Raw genomic sequence first — 15,636 nt, forward strand, 5'->3', positions numbered from 1 at the left:
ATGTGAACTGTAACCTTCTGAGAGCTTTGCTAGTATGTTGCAACAGTATATTGATTTTGTGAAAGATAAAATTCCTTTATAAAATTCTAGGAAGTTTAATGGGATATTCCAGAATTGTTTTTCATGAGCCCGTGATGCCAAGTTATAATACTGTGTATTATGCTTCTATTACCTAGGTGTGCTGCTTTGTCCAATTTTTATGTACAGGACCCTCACCAGAAAGTGTCATCGACCTTTCACAATATTCCATGCAGCCAGAGACAATGGCCCTCATTTACTATTGCAAACCCGACATGTTTTGTCGGGTTGTGCGCCAGATTCTGTCGCATTGTGCCAGAAATTCTGTCTGCACCAGATCTTGCGCCAGAATTGAAAAAACCCTGACTAACTCTCCATTTTGCTAAGAAAACCCGAAAAGGGGGCGTGGTTGTCTGTAAAGGGGGGCATGGTCTCTGAAAAGGGGCATGCCCGACATTTTCACAAAAACCCAACATATTTACTAAGGTTTACACATAAAATGTGGTGGATTTCAGCTGAGGAAAACCCGACAGATCAGAGCAGGTGTGAAAAAAAGCAAAGTGTAGGGAAAGTGGAAAATGTAGGGAAACCTTAATAAATACTGTGGAAAATAAATTGTAGGGAATTAAAACCCACAAAGAAACCTACACAACACTCTTAAGGGGGCCGTGGCTGTGTCGTAGTGGAAGGGCGGATAGCAGGTGGAAAGTTTTTTTTTACACTAAACTAGGTAAGGTGATCACCACAGAGGGGGATAACATAATATTACAGAGGGATCTGGGAAAGCTGGAGGCTTGGGCGCAGACGCAAATTAAGTTTAATGTGGATAAATGTAAGGTTATGCATTTGGGCCATAAAAATAAAATGTTCAATTATGTGCTAAATAATAAGACATTAGGTAAAACTACTACTGAAGAGAATTTGGGGGTAAAAACTCTACTTTAGTGATCAGTGCCAGGCAGCTGCTGCAAAGGCTAACAAAGTCATGGGATGTATCAAGAGGCATAGATACATAGTTTTGCCTCTGTATAAATCGGCCAACATGCCCCCTCCCATAGACCCGAATGGAGGGGCGTGGCATGACGTAACGAGGGGGCATGTTGTGACTTCACAAGGGGGCGTGGCATCACGTCTCCATCTTTGGAGCCTCGCTCAGCATCGAATGCCGGGTGCTGCACGGAGATCACAGGGGCTCCAGCGGCGGGACTCCCCATGATCAGACATCTTATCCCCTATCCTTTGGATAGGGGAAAAGATGCCTGAGACCGTAATATCCCTTTAAGTTCCCAGATTGGGTGCTGTCTTGTTGCCTGGATGAGAATACTTGATAACTATTGGGAAAATGTATTCATAAAGGTTTATCTGCCTTGAGAAGAACCTGAGGCTGTGCTTACTATGGCCGCCTCAGAATTATGATTACTTTTCCTTTTCATTGACTCTGGGATCTCACTTTAGGCTGATGATGTAGACTTCTCAATGGAGGAGAGAATTAGCAGCTATTGTGATTGTCTTACATGAATGGATCGGAAATGGCTGTATTGCATTTCAAAGAGGAAAGTGAGTAGACTTGGTAAAAGATGGAAAGGAAAAAAAAATTAGCAAAAGCTTAAAAGAAAAATGTAATTTTTATTTTTAAACTCGTGGTTGCTGTATTTCAATTCTGTTATCTTGTTTCCAGTGCTGTACGTAGCTATCGCCGGCAACAGATTCACTTATCTCTTGTCTCTTCAAGGACTTAGATGTTCATAAATACAAAAAACGTTTCCTTCTGAAAGTGTGTATGATCCCATGGGGCTGGCACAAGTCTTTTAATTACAAGTCTGGCTACTTTATTACTGTGTTTGCAATGGAATGAATCCACAACATAAAATATGGATATTATCAGCTTCTTCATCTTGAAGAGTTACAGAAAGAATGGCTTAAAGCAAAACAAAATGGTATTATAAAAAAAAAAAAAAACATTTCTTGATTCTCTGCACTTTAGAGTATCTCTCCTATCTTTACCCATGAATAAGCAAAAAGAAAAAAAGCATAAAAACATACCCAAGGCTTACATCTAGCACTTAGTACTTACTACTCTATAGTAAATGACAACATTCTAGCTCCATGGGTTAACATTTACTTCTACATGGTCAGTAACAATACTCAGGTTGGCTGTGGTGTTTATACCATCATCAATTGGTACTATGGGACCCAAAGTGTGCCCAGAAAATGTCTCCTCACCATTACACCACCACCAGCCTGAACCTTATACAAGGCCGGAGGGATCCATGCTTTCATGTTGTTTACACCAAATTCTTACCCTGACATCTCCCTGAGAATCATCAGACCAGACAATGTTCCTCCATCTTCCATTGTCCAATTTTGGTGACCTGTGTGAATTGTAGCCTCAGTTTTCTGTTCTTAGCTGACGGGAATGGCATCCGGTGGGGTCTTCTGCTGCTGTAGCCCATCTGCTTTAATCATCCCATAAGAAATAGACTCTATTGTTGACTTTCTTCATAGTCACCTTCTAATGCAGTTGCCTTCTGTTTCCCCTTTAGGGCCCATTCTTTTGTCAAAGTTAAAAGGATATTCTAGTACTTATATTGGGTTGAATCCAAATGTGCCAGAATATTTCCATCAAAGATTCCATCGCTATTCTACCGCTAGAATGTGATGAATCCGAAGCAGGTCTTACATGCATATTTTGCTTAAGATTTACGTTGGGGATTCTCTGCACTTCACCCTTATACAATGAAGAAATTACTTTATCATTTTACTTCTTTTTTGTGTATAAAAAATATTGAAAGGTGAATATTTAGGGAGAAAGTGTTTTTATTCTCTCCTGTAGTTCCCCTTTAACTCAATGCACGATAAAAGTTCAGAAGCCTCCTCAGCCACCATAAATTCCATCTAGTGGAAAACAGTTAATGGAAGAGGGGTAGGAGGGAGATGCAGCTTCAACAGGGGATAGAAGAGAGGGATAGCATAAGGCTAAGTTTCCACTTGGGTTTTTTTCTGGCAGTTTTTGAAAAACTGCCACTACAGTTTTTGAGCCAAAGTCAGAAGTGGATCCATAAGGGAGGAGAAGTAAAAGTCCTTCATTTATATGTCCTATTCATTTTGAATACAGGTCTGGCTTTGGCTCAAAAACTGCAGTGGCAGTATTCCAAAAACTGCCAGAAAAAAACCAAGTGGAAACTAGCCTTAGGGAGACTATTCATTTAGAACAAAAATACAATTACTGCTCATCCATTGAAATTTTTTTTTAGTTTTGTAGGACACAAACTGAGGTCAATAGGCATCAGTATACATCAGTGACTCTATATTAGCAAATCACATTACATATTGAAGGCATTTTTACAATATTAATGATGACTGGTGATTGCTATTTTAGTGTCTAATCATGCAGTAAAATACAAGGTGTCTATTGAGCCATACAGTACTTCCAATCTATGTTGGTCAAGAAAACCTACAGTCATGGCCGTAAATGTTGGCACCCCTGAAATTTTTCTAGAAAATGAAGTATTTCTCACAGAAAAGGATTGCAGTAACACATGGTTATTCCCTTTGTGTGTATTGGAATTAAACCAAAAAAGGGAGGGAAAAAAAGCAAATTGGACATAATGTCACCAAACTCCAAAAATGGTCTAGACAAAATCATTGGCACCCTTAACTTAAGGGGTGTGCAACCAAATATTAAGTAAAGGGTGCCAATAATTTTGTCCAGACCATTTTTGGAGTTTACTGTGACATTATGTCCAATTTGCTTTTTTTCCTTTTTTTGGTTTAATTCCAATACACACAAAGGGAATAAACATGTGTATAGCAAAATAAGAGTTAATACGATCCTTTTCTGTGAGAAATACTTCCTTTTCTTGAAAAATTTCTGGGGTGCCAATATTTACGGCCATGACTGTATGTAAAATCTTAAGACAAGCAATAATGTGTATACATGAGGAACAGCACTTTTTCGGGCCTTTATATGGCATTTTATACCAGTTTTCCCCTCTAGAGGCTCCATGTCTAATTTTCAGTTGTCCCTAAGCAAGAGGGTAGAGCCTAGCCTCTATGATGTCTCCCATAAACTTCATATACACAGAAGAGAATTTATAGAACACTATCAGAAGGGGCAGCAGCATAGAGGACATTACAGATCAGTACTGATCAGGCTAAGCTATGACAGATATGTACATGTAATAACAAAAGAAAAGGTAGTGGCACCAGTACCTTAAACCTCCTAAGACCACGAGATGGAAATGGCGTCCCGCAGATATGGAAACCCAGCTCTGGCAGCGGAGGTGCTAGGACAGTGAAAGCAACAATCACCGAATAGTAGTATACAAAGGACAAAGGTGCCCTGCACTCACCGCTAAAGTCCAGGTACTCCTGCTCCCATCTCGGGTCACGGCTCGGACACGGAGGACTCGGACAGTGGAGCGCTCAGAGGCGACTGCCGGCAGTTTCACGCATAGGAATACGCTTCATCCGGCCTCGTTCCTATGTCGGCAGTCGCCTCTGAGCGCTCCACTGTCCGAGCCCTCCGTGTCCGAGCCGTGACCCGAGATGGGAGCAGGAGTACCTGGACTTTAGCGGTGAGTGCAGGGCACCTTTGTCCTTTGTATACTACTATTCAGAGATATGTACATGTCCTAACACAGTATCCTGAAATCACCATTCTGGGATATGTTGAGCCATGTGGAAAGGCACACGTCTCTTAGTCATAAGCTTACTGTATAGTTCTATTATATGAAGAAATAGATGGTCCAGCGCAGGATAACGTGCAATAAAAGCCAAAATGTATTGTAGATTCAAGCCATAGGATAGCAGGACACAAGGTTACGCGTTTCAGCCGGAAAAACCAGCCTTACTCATACAAAGATACAAAAGAAGTGGCCATTCCTTTATGGGAAGTGGTGGAAGGGAACACCCAGGTGAACACCTGGTGTAATCACGCCCACCAGATCCCGCAGTGGAAATACAAAGGCATGTGTATACATACAAAAATAGACACAATATAAAATACTGACAACAAGCACTTTTTAGAATATAGCCATATAAAAATTAGTATAATAGATATATAGAAATGGCCTAGACTGGTTACGGGTATGTAAATATTCAAATATTCAAATATGACAAAGGGTATAAATTCCCAAATATATTATATAAGCATATGTAATATATGCAAAGGTATATAACTGTAAATTACAATAACCATAAAACCATAGAAAAGAGAGGCATTAGGAGACATAGGATCGTAATCGTAGACACGGATACCATCAATTATTTTAATTCCTATTTGTAATAAAAAGTTTTTTTCAATATTAGTAATGTAAAATCACATCCTGTCTACGATTAAGGCCCTTAGGAAATCTACAGTCTAATTCCATAATCCAATATACCTCGCGGTCTAACAATTTTTGCCTGAAATCACCCCCTCTTTTGGGTGGAATAACTCTTTCAATTCCACATAAGATCATGGAAGAATAATCTCCCTGGTGTACTCGAGCACAGTGCTGGGTCACTATTGATGTATGTCGGGAGTTAAAATGGGCAATATCTGAGATGTGCTTCCTGGTCCTAGTTTTGAGAGAATTGGAGGTACATCCAACATATTGAAGTTTGCAGGTAGTACTTTGGTGTTGATTCACACGGTGCCGTGCGACAGGCGTCTGGCTGGAAGGGTGAGCTGAGTTATCCTATACTCTTCTGCATGTTCTATTATATATATATATATATATATATATATATATATATATATATACCCATTTATTGTATAGATAATTATTGAATTATTATTGATTATTTAAGCCGTGGATGTGTACATAACTCCCAACATGTAATGCTTGAAAGGTCCCATGAGTTTGGGCTGAATCGTGGCACATATGGGTAAACATAAGAAAAAATCTTGTTCTTGTGTTCTTTTTCACAGCGTAGGTGGCTGAATTTTTCAGATTGTTTGATTTTCTCTTTTTCTTCTTTGTAATTTAGAACAGAATAAACATAACACACCGGTGACAGTGTTTTAACACCATTACATCTATTAAGTAGTGACAGCTGTTGGTGTTATAGGTCTTCAGGTCTTACTTTCCTGGCAGAATCAATTTTCTACCGACTGGACTTAGTTTTTCACATATTTTGAAGTATTTTGTTTTAGATGTGAGAAAGGGTACAAATGGTGTCTAAATTATTATAGGAAGCTGATCTAAAATTACACAACCTGCAAAATACAGGAAAGGAATCTCACACCTATCACGGGTATCAGATGCATCATAAACTACCGCCAAATGCATTTCATATAGAGTTCAGATTTAGGGTGGACCAACCATATGGGCATAAGAACAATGTCCATTGGCAGGACCGCCAGGTCAAATAACGGGCACTAGGAAACTTTAAAGTGTATCTGTCAATAACAAAAACATTTGTAGATAATACCATTATATTTACAGTATACTTGTAATAAAATGCATTGGTTAAAAAAATGTGTATATTTTGTCCCTACAGCTATTGCCTGTCTGTCTCTGTGAGGAGTCCAAATACAGGAAGTGTGGGCGGGACAAGTAGGGTCCTGAGCAGTGAGGATAAGCAGGGCTCTGTACACTGAGGACAAGCAGGGCTCTGTACACTGAGAACAAGCAGGGCTCTGTGCACCGAGGACAAGCAGGGCTCTGTACACCGAAGACAAGCAGGGCTCTGTACACTGAGGACAAGCAGGGCTCTGTATACTGAGGACAAGCAGGGCTCTGTACACTGAGGACAAGCAGGGCTCTGTACACTGAGGACAAGCAGGGCTCTGTGTACTGAGGACAGGCAGGGCTTTGTGCACTGAGGACAAGCAGGGCTCTGTACACTGAGGACAAGCAGGGCTCTGTACACTGAGGACAAGCAGGGCTCTGTACACTGAGGACAAGCAGGGCTCTGTACACTGAGGGCAAGCAGGGCTCTGTACACTGAGGACAAGCAGGACTCTGTGTACTGAGGACAAGCAGGGCTCTGTGCACTTAGGACAAGCAGGGCTCTGTGCACCTAGGACAAGCAGGGCTCTGTACACTGAGGACAAGCAGGGCTCTGGTCACTGAGGACAAGCAGGGCTCTGTACACTGAGGACAAGCAGGGCTCTGTACACTGAGGACATGCAGGGCTCTGTGCATCAAGGCTCTGTGACATGCTCCCAGCTCACACATCAGGAATGAAAAGCCAAAAGCCTGTACAGAGCCCTGCCTGTCCTGCTTTCACTTCCTTTATTTGGTCTCCTCATAGAGACACACAAGTAATAGCTGCAGGGACAGCTTCAGTCTCTGAGAAAGATAATTTCCTATTTACAAGAGAGGAGTATGCTGAACAAGGGACTCTCTGAATTACACTGGACTCTTTTGTTGGCCTACAGGTGCCTGTCTGCCCTGTCAGAAAGATTTCCCTTGTTGCACTTTTCTGAGTGTCATGCGACAGATGACTGCCCGCAAGTGAGTAAAGTGGAGTCTATATTTTGCACCTTGAATACCTACGAACAGTTTAAGTAATATCGGACTGAAAACTTGTGCATGAGTGAACCTTTACATCTGCACATACATCTTCACATACAAGTAGTGACAGCTGTTGGTGTTATAGGTCTTCAGGTCTTACTTTCCTGGCAGAATCAATTTTCTACCGACTGGACTTAGTTTTTCACATATTTTGAAGTATTTTGTTTTAGATGTGAGAAAGGGTACAAATGGTGTCTAAATTATTATAGGAAGCTGATCTAAAATTACACAACCTGCAAAATACAGGAAAGGAATCTCACACCTATCACGGGTATCAGATGCATCATAAACTACCGCCAAATGCATTTCATATAGAGTTCAGATTTAGGGTGGACCAACCATATGGGCATAAGAACAATGTCCATTGGCAGGACCGCCAGGTCAAATAACGGGCACTAGGAAACTTTAAAGTGTATCTGTCAATAACAAAAACATTTGTAGATAATACCATTATATTTACAGTATACTTGTAATAAAATGCATTGGTTAAAAAAATGTGTATATTTTGTCCCTACAGCTATTGCCTGTCTGTCTCTGTGAGGAGTCCAAATACAGGAAGTGTGGGCGGGACAAGTAGGGTCCTGAGCAGTGAGGATAAGCAGGGCTCTGTACACTGAGGACAAGCAGGGCTCTGTACACTGAGAACAAGCAGGGCTCTGTGCACCGAGGACAAGCAGGGCTCTGTACACCGAAGACAAGCAGGGCTCTGTACACTGAGGACAAGCAGGGCTCTGTATACTGAGGACAAGCAGGGCTCTGTACACTGAGGACAAGCAGGGCTCTGTACACTGAGGACAAGCAGGGCTCTGTGTACTGAGGACAGGCAGGGCTTTGTGCACTGAGGACAAGCAGGGCTCTGTACACTGAGGACAAGCAGGGCTCTGTACACTGAGGACAAGCAGGGCTCTGTACACTGAGGACAAGCAGGGCTCTGTACACTGAGGACAAGCAGGGCTCTGTACACTGAGGACAAGCAGGACTCTGTGTACTGAGGACAAGCAGGGCTCTGTGCACTTAGGACAAGCAGGGCTCTGTGCACCTAGGACAAGCAGGGCTCTGTACACTGAGGACAAGCAGGGCTCTGGTCACTGAGGACAAGCAGGGCTCTGTACACTGAGGACAAGCAGGGCTCTGTACACTGAGGACATGCAGGGCTCTGTGCATCAAGGCTCTGTGACATGCTCCCAGCTCACACATCAGGAATGAAAAGCCAAAAGCCTGTACAGAGCCCTGCCTGTCCTGCTTTCACTTCCTTTATTTGGTCTCCTCATAGAGACACACAAGTAATAGCTGCAGGGACAGCTTCAGTCTCTGAGAAAGATAATTTCCTATTTACAAGAGAGGAGTATGCTGAACAAGGGACTCTCTGAATTACACTGGACTCTTTTGTTGGCCTACAGGTGCCTGTCTGCCCTGTCAGAAAGATTTCCCTTGTTGCACTTTTCTGAGTGTCATGCGACAGATGACTGCCCGCAAGTGAGTAAAGTGGAGTCTATATTTTGCACCTTGAATACCTACGAACAGTTTAAGTAATATCGGACTGAAAACTTGTGCATGAGTGAACCTTTACATCTGCACATACATCTTCAGTAGACATTACACGTACTAGTGCTTAGAGCACCTAAAGATTGCTAAACTCAGTAAAGCTGATGTAAAAGAACTAATTAAAGGGACAGTGACCGAATATTCATTCTTCTACTCTAACACTCTAACCTACATAGCTATATTTAAACATCTGTATTCACAAGTTTACAAGTTTCATGGACTCCTAGTGTCCAGGGGTCTCATTCCTGCACTTTGTACACGCAAACAACTTAACTGACGAACGGGTTGGGGTCACAGAGGAACATTGGGTTAGTTACCACTCTGCCATGAGAGTAAAGTAAGGACTATGACACCCACCATGACCCTCACCATCTCTCGTTCTTTACCACCACATGTGTAGGCCTTCACACTAACTTGTCACCAACCTCACAGGCACCACTCACAAGTAGACATTTGTGCATACACTCCACTCTCACACGTTGCAATGCTCCATGTAGTAAAATCCCTCCATGTCAACAGAGTTGTGGTAGTGACTCAAAATATATCTAAGGGGAACACACACACTACATGCATATAAAAAGTCTCTTCATGAATACATATAAATACACATGGCACAATGCATGGAGATCGGAATGAGATGGCAGTGCTGCCCAAGACAGAAGAGAAAACAGAGTAGTTCTAATCTTGATGGTTAAGTAGAGCACTCAGGTAAGGCTGCATTCACACTTCGTTTTTACATTCCGGGTGCTAGATCCGGCTGGGGGAGGGGCAAACCGGGCTCTCCCATACCCCAACCGGTCCGGCGCTGAACTCCATTTAATTTAATGAGCCAACCGGAGTCAAACGGTGACTCCGGTCGGCTCATTTTTGACCCGTATGCGGTTTTCTGACCGGACCTAAAACCGTAGTATACTACGGTTTTAGGTCCAGTCACAAAACTGGATACGGGTCAAAAATGAGCTGACCGGAGTCACCGTTTAACTCCGGTCGGCTCATTAAAGTAAATGGAGTTCAGCGCTGGTCCTGCTGGGGTACGGGAGAGCCCGGATTGCCCCTTCCCATTCGGATCCGGCACCCATAGTGTAGTGATGTCTCGAACATACATTTTTCGGTCCACAAAAGTTCGCAAACCGGGCAAACCGCCATTGACTTGAATGGGCAGGCGAATTTTAAAACCCACAGGGACTCTTTCTGGCCACAATAGTGATTTAAAAGTTGTTTCAAGGGGACTAACACCTGGACTGTGGCGTGCCGGAGTTGGATCCATGGCAAAACTCCCATGGAAAATTACATAGTTGATGCAGAGTCTGGTTTTAATCCATAAAGGGCATAAATCACCTAACATTCCTAAATGGTTTGGAATCCAACACATTATCAACATCAATTAGAATAAAATATAGCTTTTAATTGGGATATACTAAAATTGAAATATACACACAATACGTATATTGAGCACAAAACATAAAGAGGGTAAAGATAACAGGTGAAACCCTAATAAATTCCCTACCTAAATTAATTCCTAACAGCTAAGTGAAGGACAAGGGTTAGGGGAATGATTACAATATGTACAATTGGTACAAAAATATATCAACCTCTCTGGCCAACGCGTTTCTCTCCCAGGTTGAGGGGAGTTCATCAGGGATGAGAGGATATTATTCACAATTCAATTAGTGCACAACAAATGCAAAATCATATGCAAAAGATACAAAGACCAATAATGACAATAAATGAATGATAATACACAGGTCCGGGTCCGTCAGTCATAAGTACCGGTCATATATGTGAGTCTGTTAATGTCTGGTCAAACAAATACACATACATTATCATAGCAGAAAGATGGCATACAGAATATTACTATGCAATGTTAGTAAAATAAGTTGACTCCAGACAGAGAGGAAGATGTTCTGTTCAAGATACATGCAGATACACTGTGAACAAAAAATGTGGTAACAAATCTGTCAGTATTAGGGTGGCACTACATTATGGGGGCCTTTTATTTATAGAAGATGATAGTAGCAAAACTATGGTATTCACTTAAGATTTAGACCACCAACAGAACAATCTGTTCCTGATATTAAAGCAGATCTCAATTAAACAGACTCCTATGTAATAAATATAATATAATATAATTCACTAACCCCCCATCTGATGTGCAAGAAACAATAAAAATACAAAAATATATGATAAAAAATTATATCATAAAAAATTATATCATAAAAAATCGCTCACCTAAGACTAATGCCAGTTAGGTATAAGATGTAATGATATAGATGTGGTCAGGCAATGATGAACTTCCACAGGGTAGGTCAAGTACTAATAGTCTCAATTGGGATCAAATTCCCATAGGAAAGATATGGATGGATAACCACTAGATAGACGTAGTCCAAAAGACAAATAAATAACAAGGGCCACAACAATAGTAGATATAGCCCAGACCTGAATGAATAGTCAAACAGAAGTGGCATAAGTATAAATACAATCAGCAAGATAGCTGTCAATAAGGGACAGTCCCTAAATAGTGTACTGACCTGGTACCTGTAGATGAAAGCCTGGACCACGTTGGACACCGGTGTCTGCATTATGGCAGACATCGGTATTTTATACTACCCGCACCGGATGTTGGATGTGCGATTACTTCCGGTAATTTGAACGCAAAATGCGTTCCACCCGGGTCAGCGCTTCCGGTATGGGAGCATTATAGATGGCTGCGGGTGGAACGCAGTAAGCGCTCCACCCGTGCGTCACCTCCGGTACATCACTTCCGGCAGAGGGGTTAGTAGAGATCCCTACTTAATGCCGGAAGCGGAAATACAAGTGGAACGCGAATATGCGTTCCACCTGCGGTTGCCTACACAAATAGCAACTACTATACAAAGGAGGGAAAGGAGGGAAAGGGGGGAAAGCGGAGGGGCATAAGCAGACTCTGGTGGTACATGGGTCATATGCCACCATAGTGCATTAGTTGTTGTAGAATTTATGCCATTTAAATAAAATGTGGTACTGGTTAAGGTGGCTATAAAGTAATGGTGAGTGAAAATTGATGGTAGGCAAAAACAATTATAAATTTTAGGGGGAGGGGGGGGGGGGAGAATGAATAAAAAATATATAAACAATATACAAAAGTACTCGGCGCTTAAAGTGGCTGACTTGCCAGACCTATAGATCTCAATGTTAATTACATAATTGAAGTGACATGGTCATGATATACAGACAGTAATATTGAAAACTTAAATCAAGTTGGGTACTATAAACCCATAGTTTATATAAATGAAGCGAAGGATAGAGATTCATTTAGACCTGTAGGAGCAGTGGTGCAAAGTCTATAAGTCCATCTAGCTTCCTTCTGCAGTAGAAGTGTGTCCAAAGTACCACCTCTCAAATCTGGCTTATGGACCTCAATCATTTGGAAAGAGATGTTCAATGGTGAATCTGCATGATAACGGAGCATGTGGTTAGCGAGTGTTTTGTCCCTTTTGTTTTTTATATCTCCCACATGCTCCAGAATGCGTCTTCTAAATTCTCTAAATGGTTTGGAGTAACGGGCTTTAGCCCCCACATAAGATTCCCCCATATTAGGCAGCACATAGTTAGAGCCTCCCTTTAGGCAGCACATAGTTATATTCCCCCTTTAGGCAGCACATAGATTCCCCCATGTTAGGCAGCACATAAGATTTCCCCAAAATAGGCAGCACATTGTTAGAGCCCCCCTTGAGGCAGCACATAGTGAGATTTGAACCCAAGGCCACAGCGCTGCAAGGCAGCAGTGCTAACCTCTGAGCCACCATGCTACCCTTAGCATACATCTAATATCCACGGTTGCTAAAATGGACAGAGATGTCAGCAGAGAGTACCAGAATAATTAGGCATGTACACATGGATGAAAAATTTGGTATTGTCGCAGCCGCATCTGTAGCAGCGGCCAGAAAAATTGCAGCACCAGAAAAAGTGCAGCAGCAGAGGCCAGAAAAATTAGGCCTGTACACCTGGCTGGAAAATTTGGTATTGTTGCAGCTGTAGCAGCGGCCAGAAAAATTGCAGCACCATAACAAGGGGAGCAGCAGAGGCCAGAAAAATTAGGCATGTACACATGGATGATGAAAAATTGGGTATTGTCGCAGCCGCAGCTGTAGCAGCGGCCAGAAAAATTGCAGCACCATAACAAGTGCAGCAGCAGAGGCCAGAAAAATTAGGCATGTACATATGGATGAAAAATTGGTATTGTCGCAGCCGCTGCTGTGGCAGTGGCCAGAATAATTTCTGTTTGTTTCGCCATGCAGAAAGTGCCCTAAAACATTGGTGGAACCCTACTTGGTGGCAGATAAGTCACGCAAGTCATCTGGCATTCAGAGTTCAAATACAGCAGCGTGTGGACCATTTTTAGCCCAAGGCAGCTCATCTGATCAGGCCTTGTTCAATCAAATGTATCGCCCAGTGTCAGTCCCTTCGGGATCCATCACTCATTCATCTTAAGAAAGGTGAGGTAATCCAGACTTTTTTGACCAAGGCGACTCCTCTTCTCAGTGACCATACCTCCTGCTACACTGAAGGTCCTTTCTGACAGAACACTTGAAGCAGGACAGGCCAGAAGTTCGAGCGCAAATTGGGATAGCTCAGGCCACAGGTCAAGCCGGCACACCCAGTAGTCAAGGGGTTCATCGCTCCTCAGAGTGTCGATATCTGCGGTTAAGGCCAGGTAGTCTGCTACCTGTCGGTCAAGTCGTTCTCTGATGGTGGACCCCGAAGGGCTGTGGCGAGGCGTAGGAGTTAAAAAGCTCTGCATGTCCTCCATCCACAGCATGTTTGTAAAGCATCCTGTCCTTGCCGGCGTGTTCGTGGGAGGAGGAGGAGGATTACTTGCACCTCTTCCCCTGTTAGATCCCTGTTGTGCTGTGACATGACCCTTATATGCTGTGTGCAGCATACTTCTTAATTTATTTCGGACCTGCTGAATCCTTTCCACCTTGCTGTAATGCGGTAACATGTCAGGCACTTTATGTTTATACCGGGGGTCTAGTAGTGTGGACACCCAGTACAGGTCGTTCTCCTTCATCCTTTTTATACGAGGGTCCCTCAACAGGCACGACAGCATGAAAGACCCCATTTGCACAAGGACGGATGCCGAGCTACTCATGTCCCCTTCCTCGTCCTCACTGATGTCAGGGAAAGTATAATCTTCTTCCCCCCAGCCACGTACAACACCACGGGAACCAGATAGATGACAAGGAGCACCCTGGGATGCCTGCTGTGGTTGGTCTTCCTCCTCCTCTTCAAAGCCACATTCCTCCTCTGACTCCTCTTCCTCACAATCCTCTTCCAGCATTGCCGCAGGTCCAGCAAGCAATGCTGATAAGGCTGTTTCTGGTGGTGATGGTGTCCACAACTCTTTCTCTTTACGCTCATCTACTGCCTGATCCAGCACTCTTCGCAGGGCACGCTCCAGGAAGAAAACAAACGGTATGATGTCGCTGATGGTGCCTTCGGTGCGACTGACCAGGTTTGTCACCTCCTCAAAAGGACGCATGAGCCTACAGGCATTGCGCATGAGCCTCCAGTAACGTGGCAAAAAAATTCCCAGCTCCGCAGATGATGTCCTAGCACCCCGGTCATACAAATATTCGTTGACAGCTTTTTCTTGTTGGAGCAGGCGGTCGAACATTAGGAGTGTTGAATTCCAATGTCTCACTGGCATGTTGTTTCGCCGCTGGATATCTGACAAGTGCGCCATGGCCATGTAGTAACGCCTGCAATGGCCACACACCTTCCTGGACTGCTTCAGGATATCCTGTAAGGCTGGGTACTTGAGCACAAAGCATTGTACAATCAGATTACACACATGTGCCATGCACGGCACATGTGTCAACTTGCCCAACCTCAATGCTGCCAACAAATTTGTTCCGTTGTCACAAACCACCTTGCCGATCTCCAGTTGGTGCAGAGTCAGCCACTGATCCACCTGTGCGTTCAGGGCCGACAGGAGCACTGGTGCGGTGTGACTCTCTGCTTTGAGGCAAGTCAACCCCAAGATGGCGTGACACTGCCGTATACGGGATATGGAATAGCACCTGGGGAGCTGTGGGGATGCCGGTGATGTGGAGCAAGACGCAGCAGTGGAAGAGGACTCGGCCAAGGATGTTATGGAAGAGGATGGAGTAGGAGGAGTAGAGGAGGTGGCAGCAGGCCTGCCTGCAAGTCGTGACGGTGTCACCAACTCCTCTGCAGAGCGACGCATTCCATGCTTGGCAGCCATCACCAGGTTTACCCAATGCGCAGTGTAGGTGATATACCTGCCCTGTCCATGCTTTGCAGACCAGGTATCAGTGGTAAGATGGACCCTTGCCCCTACACTGCTTGCCAGACATGCCATAATTTCCTTTTGCACAATGGAGTAAAGGTTAAGGATTGCCTTTTGTGCAAAAACATTTCGGCCGGGTACCTTCCACTGCGGTGTCCCAATGGCTACAAATTTTTTAAAGGCCTCAGACTCCACCAGCTTGTATGGTAAAAGCTGGCGGGCTAGCAGTTCCAACAAGCCAGCTGTCAGACGCCGGGCTAGGGGGTGACTTTGAGA

The 15,636-nt window shown here is 43.5% G+C and overlaps 1 protein-coding gene across 2 annotated transcripts in view; it reads left to right on the plus strand.

Annotated features, from left to right (window-relative positions):
• Positions 1–15,636, plus strand: part of MTNR1B (melatonin receptor 1B) — a 302,631-nt gene that overhangs the window by 226,789 nt on the left and 60,206 nt on the right. The window contains exons 1-2 of one of the 2 annotated variants that reach the window (XM_056561454.1): positions 3–32; positions 1,474–1,575. The exons of the other annotated variant lie outside the window; for it this stretch is intronic. Of the exons in view, the coding sequence (XP_056417429.1) occupies positions 1,533–1,575 (43 nt within the window). The 5' untranslated portion in view covers positions 3–32; positions 1,474–1,532. Of the gene's footprint in view, positions 1–2; positions 33–1,473; positions 1,576–15,636 lie in introns of those variants that run through there. 2 annotated transcript variants of the gene reach the window in all.

This window comes from Hyla sarda, chromosome 2, assembly GCF_029499605.1.
Source record: "Hyla sarda isolate aHylSar1 chromosome 2, aHylSar1.hap1, whole genome shotgun sequence".
Taxonomy (NCBI): domain Eukaryota; kingdom Metazoa; phylum Chordata; class Amphibia; order Anura; family Hylidae; genus Hyla; species Hyla sarda.